This window comes from Aegilops tauschii, chromosome 5 (genome assembly GCF_002575655.3).
Source record: "Aegilops tauschii subsp. strangulata cultivar AL8/78 chromosome 5, Aet v6.0, whole genome shotgun sequence".
Taxonomy (NCBI): Eukaryota; Viridiplantae; Streptophyta; class Magnoliopsida; order Poales; family Poaceae; genus Aegilops; species Aegilops tauschii.
This window is the reverse complement of record NC_053039.3, coordinates 538,322,809-538,332,062: the sequence shown is the minus strand read 5'-3', so window position 1 is coordinate 538,332,062 and position 9,254 is coordinate 538,322,809. Positions and strand designations below refer to the sequence as shown.

The 9,254-nt window shown below is 46.8% G+C and overlaps 1 protein-coding gene across 1 annotated transcript; it reads left to right on the top strand.

Moving 5' to 3' along the window:
- Positions 1–308: 308 nt before the first annotated feature.
- LOC109774950 (putative F-box/LRR-repeat protein 23) lies at positions 309–3,253 on the top strand. The gene is made up of 3 exons (XM_040388581.3): positions 309–393; positions 475–823; positions 2,691–3,253. Exons 2-3 carry the CDS (start codon positions 507–509, stop codon positions 2,983–2,985), a joined length of 612 nt encoding a protein of 203 aa, XP_040244515.1. The 5' UTR covers positions 309–393; positions 475–506; the 3' UTR covers positions 2,986–3,253.
- The last annotated feature ends 6,001 nt before the right edge of the window (positions 3,254–9,254 follow it).

Sequence of the window (9,254 nt, the reverse complement as noted above, 5' to 3'; positions counted from 1 at the left end):
AAGTGGGTCGCGCCCTTGCTGGTATCCCGAACTGCCGGCGTAGAGCAGTGGCTAGTGCGGTTTGTTTGTTCGTGCGCGCCCGGGATCAATCCTTGTTACCTCCTTTTTCCCTTCTATTTTTGTGCGCGAACATGGGCTAGCCCAGAAAACGATATCCGCAGGAAACCTTGGACGCAAGAGTAGTTTGTATGATCGCTTAATGCGATAAATAGCTCTCGCGCTTCCTTAAGCGCCAAATAGGAAGGTGCTTACCTTATTCCGTCCCGAGGTTAGGCCCAGGACAGGAGAGACCACCCTTGGTTTTCTCAACAGAAAGAAAAAGCAGGCCCCTTGATAATCTTCCTCATCAATCAACAGCCAAAAAGGCCGATGGCTCGCGTGATGTAAAAAAAGGTCGATGGCTCGCGTTCCCCTACTTTGCCTCTATAATTGGTCTCTCAATTCACCGGACGCTCTGACAGTTACCGGTTTCAGTTTCAGACGATCCACTCCTAGATCTATCATCGATGGACGATGCGGCGCCGCCGGCGAGGGACTGGTCGTCACTGCCCCTCGATGCGCTATCCTTGATCTTTGTTAGGCTCGGCGCCGTCGACATCCTCATGGGCGCCGGCCTCGTGTGTCGCTCCTGGCTCGAGGCGGCCAATTTTCCGGACGTGTGGCGATCCGTCGACATGGACAAACACGAGTCCGTGTTCCTAAAGGGCGATGCTGTCCTGCGTGAGATGGCGAAGGTAGCCGTCGACCGTTCCGGCGGACAACTCAGGGTATTCGTCGGGAGGATGTTTGTCACCGATGAGCTCATCAAATATATCATGGAAAGGTGATTTTCTTCCATTATTACTTGATTTATTATGCTCAAAAGTTTGTTAACTATTTAAAGCCGTGTTAGTAAAAAATTCAACTTAGGTAATAATTTGTTGTGCTTAACTGAACAACAAATTGATTTGATTTCTGATAAATCAGATTTAGTTTTGTTAGCGACAATAGTAGGGAATCCCTACTGTAACTCTTTTTCATTAATATTGGTGGGACATGTACAAATGGCTATACATTAGGTATAAAATGTTACAAATAGTTCATAAATAGTATCCCTTCCTTTAAGCTTGGCTTGGCCTTCTTGATGCCTGTATCAAAGTGAGATTTGAAGCATGATATGCAATATTCCAAGTTGTTGACCTTGTTGTAAAAAACTAATATTCCCGTGCTTCCAAATGCTTCAATAGCCAGCAATGAGGCATTCTATGAAATTGGATTGAGTATCCCCCCTTCCCATCCATGAGCATCACTACAATTTCATAGTCAGTGTTTTGTTCAAACCTAGAGCAAGCCAAAAACTCTGGCTGAAATCACTAATTGAATTAGAGATGCATAAGGTGCTCATTAGGCTCATCATCACACAAAACACAATTAGTGGTTTCAATGTGGAAGTGCTTTCTTATCAGGATATCTCTGGTATTTAACTTGTGTTGTAATAGTAGCCAAAACAAAAATTTCTGTTTGGGAAGGCTACATGATTTCCATATCCATTGGATATGCTTTGGACGATCAGGTGGATTTCTAGTAAGTTATAGATATATTCTTCTGATAAAATATTGATTGTTATGCCAGTAGACTACCAACTACCATTGTTGTTGTTGCTTTTTTTGTGAGTGATTGTTGTTGTTGCCAATCATGCCATTTAACAGATCAGCATTATTGTGCTCTGTTGGACAAAAATGGATGCCATTGGTAGGTGAAACATATTATAAAATTCATTAGGAACATAGTTGTATGCAATGGTAACATTGATGTTATGTCTTCCGCATATGAGAACAATTGTGGGAATCTTTCCTGAAAAGTCTTATCATTCCACTTATCAAGATAGCGTTTGACTATGTTTCTAGAAGCGGGTTTACAAGCTATCTTGTTCTTGAAATCCTCTAATATAGAACAACAGTCTCTTCACCAAAAAGATCCAAAGCTAGTGGGATAGCTAGGCACCTCACCATCATTATAATATGTATTCCCTCAATTCAACTCAAGGTATTTCATGCTGGTAGAAGAACTTGTATAAGAATTTAGTGAGCAGAGTTCTGTTTTTGTTTTGAGATCAAAGAATACATAGGCCACCAGACTTTTTGGGAAGGCATACATTTTCCCATTTTACCAGACAATTTCCATGCTTATTAGTTCCTTTACCATACCAAAGATGACTTCCGCCAGATTTTTGAAAGTGGTCTAGGATTGTAAAAGGTACTCTAATGCAGCACATGCAAAGATGGGGAGGGAAGAAATCACCGCTTTAGAAGTACCAACCTACCAGAGTATGACATCATTGAAGCAATACCAAATAGTCTTTTGTTAAATCTAGACACGATAGGCATCAGATCATCCACTTTAGGTCTAGTAGAACCGTACAGAGCCCAAGATAGGTGAAAGGCGTATCTTCTTTTTAACAAACAAGAATGTTAGCCACCCAATAGCTCTTTCATCAGATTTACTAATTGGGACCAAAGAGGACTTGTTGTAGTTGACTTTCAAACCGATAAATTCTGAGAAAATCTTTAGAACATTCATCACATGTGATAGTTGCTATGGTTCTACAGGCATGATAATAAGTGTATCATCTGTATATTGGATAATAAATTCCACCTCACACCATCATTCCCGCATTCATTTATATGAAAAGATTGCCCTACTATTTGCAGGTCGCCCTCGCTGACTACCCTTCGACTTGTATCATGCTTCGGAGTCTTCAGCAAACAACTCACTAGTGTTATAAAAGAGTCACCTCTGCTGGAGTTGCGTTCCCTTGAACTTGAAAACATTGACCTCACCATGGAAGAACTGACGGCTATCCTTGAGAGCTGCCCTATCTTGGAGGTTCTTAGGTTGCACTATTGTTTCTTGATCAACTCCAATGATGAGCGCACCTTGCGGGCAAAATTCACCAGGATCAAGACCATGACGCTCAAGTGGGATGACGAGTGTTGTACCGATTAATAAGCTCCAACAATGACCATGCTCTTGATTCTGAAGATGAGAGGATAGATTATTCAGTGTGATCTGAATATAGTGTGATCTTTATGATCGGTATACCTTATTCAACATGGATCCTTATGTTTGTGATAGTTCTTCGCGAATTTATGTTGTGCATAATTCTGTACCAATTCTAGCTTGTACTCCCCTCTTTCAGATGCATTTTAATACCTTTGTCTCTAGCGCTGTATCAAAGGACTTGTTATTTAATATGCTTGTTGAAAAAAAAGAACTTGAGTTAGTTAGGCGACGGGAGAAACACTCGTATCTAGCTTCCATAGTAACTCTCTTTATGAAATCTTGGTATGCTACATCTTCTTGGCTGCTACAAAATTATCTTTCTAACAAAATCTTTAACAGAGTAGCAGAAGGTTGGCGACTCTTTGAACTCCAATTCTTGTCCAAAGAGATCTCTATTTGAATTTAGTATCTTCAGTGACTCCACTGGTTCCAGCTCAGGCTTCCCTGCGAAATTTGCTAGAGTGAGAGTCTAAGGACCTATTTATTTCAGCTTCAGGGACCAGGTTCAACTTTGGAATCTGAAACAAACAACTATTTGGAATCAGCATTCATAGTGTATTTTCCTGAAGCATGCCCCGTTGTACTTTAGTGGCAAAGCTGATTACTAATGAAGCGAATACACAGCTGATTTGGTAGAAGTTGAAGCTGAAACAAATAGGGCCTGTATCTCAGTGATTTGGACTTTGATATTATGACTCATTTCATGCAAGTTCTTCAACTCTGAGGTGCAACCAACTTTCCTGGCCATTTGAATTAACCATGAGTCGTGAGTTTTAATTAGTTAAAAAATGGAATTATTTTGCTTAGTTTGAGCAGTGCCAAATTTGTTTTAATGCCTCATCTAGGCTTTGGTGATTGCCATTTCCATTTCCATTGTTGTAGCCAATGTGATTACCTGCATGGTTAGCGTATGGCTTCTGATAATTATTACCTTTCATTGTCAAAGATGATCTCCACACATGCACTGGGCATGGTTTTATGTCAAATGGTTTGTATGTTTCTTAGCTTCTGAAACTGGTGGTCCCATTAGCCGCGCTTCCATGCATATAGAGCATATTCTTGGATATGAAATTTAAATCAATATAGAAAGTATGGTAGGTTAACTAGTCTCACATTCCGTGATTGGGACAGTTTTTGACGACTTTCGTCATCCTATCCCATGCTATTGCGAGCAGTTCACACTCTACCTGAAGGAAACATGTAAAGCTGAATGAACGTTTTCACGGGAGGGAGAATTTTAGTCTTTAAAAAGTAGAAAATATTCCCTAAATTTTGATATTGCCTCTCGGATGAGATAGGAGCCATTGTTTTTCCCTTCTCTCGAGGAAAAACAAAATGATATTAACTTAACTGCGTTGATATCGACGTCTTTCACCTTCATCATATGTGTAACACCCTAGATTTTCACTCCTTGAAAATTCTTTTCGCAAGTTTTGAGTTTTGGCTTCTGCCTTTTTCTTCTGGGTTCTTGGATTTTCTTTAAACTTGGTGTGTATATTGATGATGAACTTTCCTTGTTTCTTTGTCTTAGGGTTTTATCTCTAAAACCCTAATTTCCATTTCTTTTGAATTAAACCGGAGAGACCATGTTTGCACTGGGGACCCTTTTTCCTTTGATACTTCGGCCTCACCAATTTTCCAGAGACTAACCAATACCTACTAGCTACACATCAGCAAAAAAATTGCTATGTCTAATGCAATATTTTGCACACACAAACATTCCCAATTCCTTTTCCAATTGAAGCTTTGTGAAGGAGCTACCTTTTCAGATGCACCACATATCCCAAAATTATTTGTAGAGATTTTTCGGCAAATATCTTCACCATTTTCACCCTGAAACCAAGACTTATAGAACAAATTTTCACCAGAGCATCCATTCAGAGTTTTCAACATATCTGTTGACCTATGAAGCAAGTGCATTGTGTCTTTGTTCTATGAAGTAGAAAATTTGCATAGATCTTAACCTAGCCACATAAAGCCTATCCAGAAATTTTAAGCCTCACCCAACTCTTAAAACTTCCTCCAGAAATTCCCAACCTTTTTGTCCACCAAACTACTTTGTGAAGGAAGTATATTTTCCACCTATCCATTTAGTCTCAAATTTGTCAGGGTTATGAACCATGAAAAGTAACACTAACACCAAATATTCATCCAATTCCACCACTCTATTTTACCACCACAAATTCCCAAAGATTTGGACCAGAAACCAAGTTTGCACATGAAGTACCACCTAGACCTATCCAAATAGCCTCAAATTTTTGCAGACATACTCACCAACTAATCAAGCCCCAGCAAACAAAAAAAACTTCAATTCTCAAACCTGAAACCCAGGAAACAGTGCAAACACCTTGATGTCAGAAGTAATTTGGATCCTATCCATCCAAGGTATCCTATTGCACCACAGTGACCCTACGAACCCTACAGAACACACCAGCCAAGGTTTTCCTACCAGAACACTAACATGCCACACAATGCTAGTGGCGGCCACCACAATGGCATACCAAATTTGGTGCTCTGGGCACGGGCAAAGCCCTCCAAGTCATCCCCAACCACCCCACCTTCTCCATTAGCTTCACGTGGCCCATAGAAGCCCAGGCCCCTCCACCATAACCCCTAACAAGTGCTTGCTTCGCCTCCAAGGCCACCATCGCCGTAGCCATCTTCCATACACTACAAAAAAAAGACACATCCGTGACATTTTGGGCCAAACGAATTTTTTTTCTGTCATACATATGACACTTCTATGACGATAATTGTGACAAAACCCGGTATCATCATAGATGTGGTGGGCTCCTACTTCTATGACAAAAAATCATGACAGAAAATGGGCTTTTCGTCCTGGCGGGCCGGAGACGCAGCTGCATGACATTCTTTGGGCCGTCCATGACGAAAAAAACCGTGGTAGAAGCGAGGGGAGGAAAATTTCGGGGAGTTCCCGGTTACGGTGGGAGGTTGGGGGCCGAGCGATGCGCGTTTCTCTCGTACACGTACGCGCGTGTGTGCGAGGCGTTGGCTCTAACTGAACCCGAGCGAGGCGTTGGGCTCTAACTGAACCCGAGCGATTGCACTGCAGGCTACGCGTTACTGAACCCGAGCGATCGATCGATGGTTGTTAACTGAACCTGATCGAGTGATTCCTTCGCTACTGCTGCTAACTGAAGCCGATCGATTGGATGAACAGTGAGCGTTGCGCGGGGGGGGGGGGGGGGGGTTGGATGAACAGTGAGCGATGGCGTTGCCTCTGGATGAACAGGACCCCGTGGTGTGGAGGGCTGGATGAACAGTAGACGGTGGAGGGGTGCCCGTGGAGGGGTGGTTGAACAGGACCCCATGGTGTGGAGGGTTGGATGAACAGTAGACGGTGGAGGGGTGCCCGTGGAGGGGTGGTTGAACAGTAGCCGGTGGAGTAGCGCGTGGTGGAGGCTGGATGAACAGGAGCCCGTGGAGGCTGGAGGAGGTCGACGGTAGCCCGTGGAGGCTGGAGGAGGTCAACGGTGGAGATGAACAGTATCCCGTGGAGTCCCGTTTTGCGGTACGCCACACCCCTCCCGATGAACAGGACCTCCGTTTCGACCGTAGGAGGTCCGTTTCGTCCGTTTTGCGGTACGCCACACCCCTCCCGATCAACAGGACCCCGTTTCGACCGTAGGAGGTCCGTTTCATCCGTTTTGTGGTACGCCACACCCCTCCCGATCAACAGGACCCCGTTTCGACCGTAGGAGGTCCGTTTCCTCCGTTTTGCGGTATGCCAGACCCCTCCCGATGAACAGGATCCCGTTTCGAACGTGGCCGGTCGAACACAAGGCCGTTTCCTCCGTTTTGCGGTACGCCAGGCCTCGTTTCCATCGCCTGTTCCGTCCAAGCCCTCCCGATGAACACGACCACGCATTCCGTCCCGACCCAGCCGGTTGGCTCCCACGCGTTCCATTGCCTCCCGATGAACACGACACATTCCGTTGCCTCCCCATGAACACGACGCATTCCTTTGCCTCCCCATGAACACGACGACGACGCTGTTTCTCCGTTCCGTCCCAGCCATGTACACGAGCCCTGGCCGTACGTATGCGCGAGTAGGCGTTCGAGACCCTGCCCGTATGTACGTACGTGGCCGTATTTTCTTTCTTGCACCCTGGCCGCTGTACGTACGTGTATATGCTACGTGCGCGCCTCTACTACGACACGTACGCGCCTCTACTACGACACGTGCGCGCCTCTACATCGACCAGTATATATGTACGTACACGTTCGCGACCAGAATGACAACGCTACGTACGCTTCGACCAGGTGGGTCCCGACTGTCAGGCACTTCCTTGCCTGCGAAGATGTAGCTGGTGGGTCCCAGCAGTCAGGGGGGCGAATCATTTTGTTTTTTTTGCCCGGACGCACTTCCTTGCATGCGAAGGTGTAGCTGCTGGGTCCCATCAGTCAGGGGGGGAATCGTTTTGTTTTTTTTGCCTGGACGCACTTCCTTGCGTGCGAAGATGTAGCTGGTGGGTCCCAACAGTCAGGGGGCGAATCGTTTTTTCAGACGCACTTCCTTGCGTGCGAAGATGTAGCTGGTGGGTCCCAGCAGTCAGGGGGGCGAATCGTTTTTTCGGACGCACTTCCTTGCGTGCGAAGATGTAGCTGGTGGGTCCCAGCAGTCAGGGGGAAACATTTTTTTTCGCGAAATACGGTGGCCCGTCCGGTGGGTCCCCACTGTCAGGTGGAGGAATAATTATTTTGCGCGTAATAAGGAGGCACTTCCTTGCTGCGGCCGTGGACCCAGCTGTCAGCCTCTCCACGTACAGTCCACGTCCGATGGAAGCCATTCCTTGACCACGTTGACCACGCCGCGCCGAGAGCACCAAGGCAGTGGACGACGGCGAGGCCTAGGAAGGGGACGACGCGGAGCCGGGGAAGACGCGGCAGTGGATGCCCACGCGTAGAGGAGTATGAGGGTTCACTCGTTCGGCTACGGTGTGAGGCTGCCATCGCCGCAGAATAACAGGGGGTGTGGGTGCGTAGAGGGATGGCCTAGCCAGCGGTGGGAGTAGTAGGGGGCGGTGAGGCCTCCGCGGCATCACAGCCGGCCACGGGCGGCAGGAGCAGGCGGCACGACCGGCGCTGCTTTGGGCAGCTGGAGCAAGAAGACCAGAGGTTGAAGAAGCACTACGGCCGTTGGATGGACATCGTACGGTCACTGGAGCTAGAATCGTTCATATATTGACTAAAGTTGACAAAGGCCTCCGTCCCAGTCAACTTAGTAGGCCCACAAGTCAGCCTCCCACCAAGGTGGGTCCCAGCTAGCAGGGGGTATTCATTTTTTTGTGCGTAATAAGGAGGCACTTCCGGTGGGTCCGAGCTGACAGCGGGGGGAACATTTTTTTTGCGAAATACGGTGGCCCGTCCTGTGTGTCCCAGCAGTCAGGGGGAAACGTTTTTTTCGCGAAATACTGGTGGCCCATCCGGTGGGTTCCTGCTATCAGGTGGAGGAATAATTATTTTCCGCGTAATAAGGAGGCACTTCCTTGCGGCTGCCGTGGACCCAGCTGTCAGCCTCTCCACATACATTACTCTTCCGATGGAAGTCGGTCGTTGACCACATTGACCACGCCGCGTTGAGAGCACCACGGCGGTGGACGACGGCGAGGCCTAGGAAGGGGACGACGCGGAGTCGGGGAAGACGCGACAGTGGAAGCCCGCGCGGAGAGGAGTACGAGGGTTCACCGGTTCGGCTGCGATGTGAGGCTGTCGTCGCCGCAGAATAACAGGGGGTGTGGGTGAGTAGAGGGATGCCCTGGCCAGTGGTGGGAGTAGTAGGGGGCGCTGAGGCCTGCGCGGCAGCACAGCCGGCCACGGGAGGCGGGAGTAGGCGGTCCCGCCGGCGCTGCTTTGGCGGCTGGAGCAAGAAGATCAGAGATTGAAGAAACACGACGGCCGTTGGATTGACATCCGACGGTTACGTCTGCTAGAATCGTTTGTTGACATATATAATAACTAAAAAAATATTGCATACGCGTCAACTAAACAGGCCCACAAGTCAGACCACTCCCTCTTTTTTTAATAATTTATATATAGCTCATGGCAACTTCTTATGCAATTTATTGCAGTCGTTTTTTGGTTGGCCAGGGCCAATTTCGCATATTTCTGTGGGTTCCAAACTATTTTTAATACCGAAATGTCGAGCCAGATTTAAAGTACTTTGAAGATATGTTTAAATTAGGTTAATG

What these genes read in the sequence shown, in the direction of transcription:
- LOC109774950 (XM_040388581.3), top strand. Translation starts at nt 507, where the DNA reads ATGGACGATGCGGCGCCGCCGGCGAGGGACTGGTCGTCACTGCCCCTC. An exon ending in ATCAAATATATCATGGAAAG is followed by an intron (nt 824 to 2,690) that starts GTGATTTTCTTC and finishes TACTATTTGCAG; the next exon opens with GTCGCCCTCGCTGACTACCC.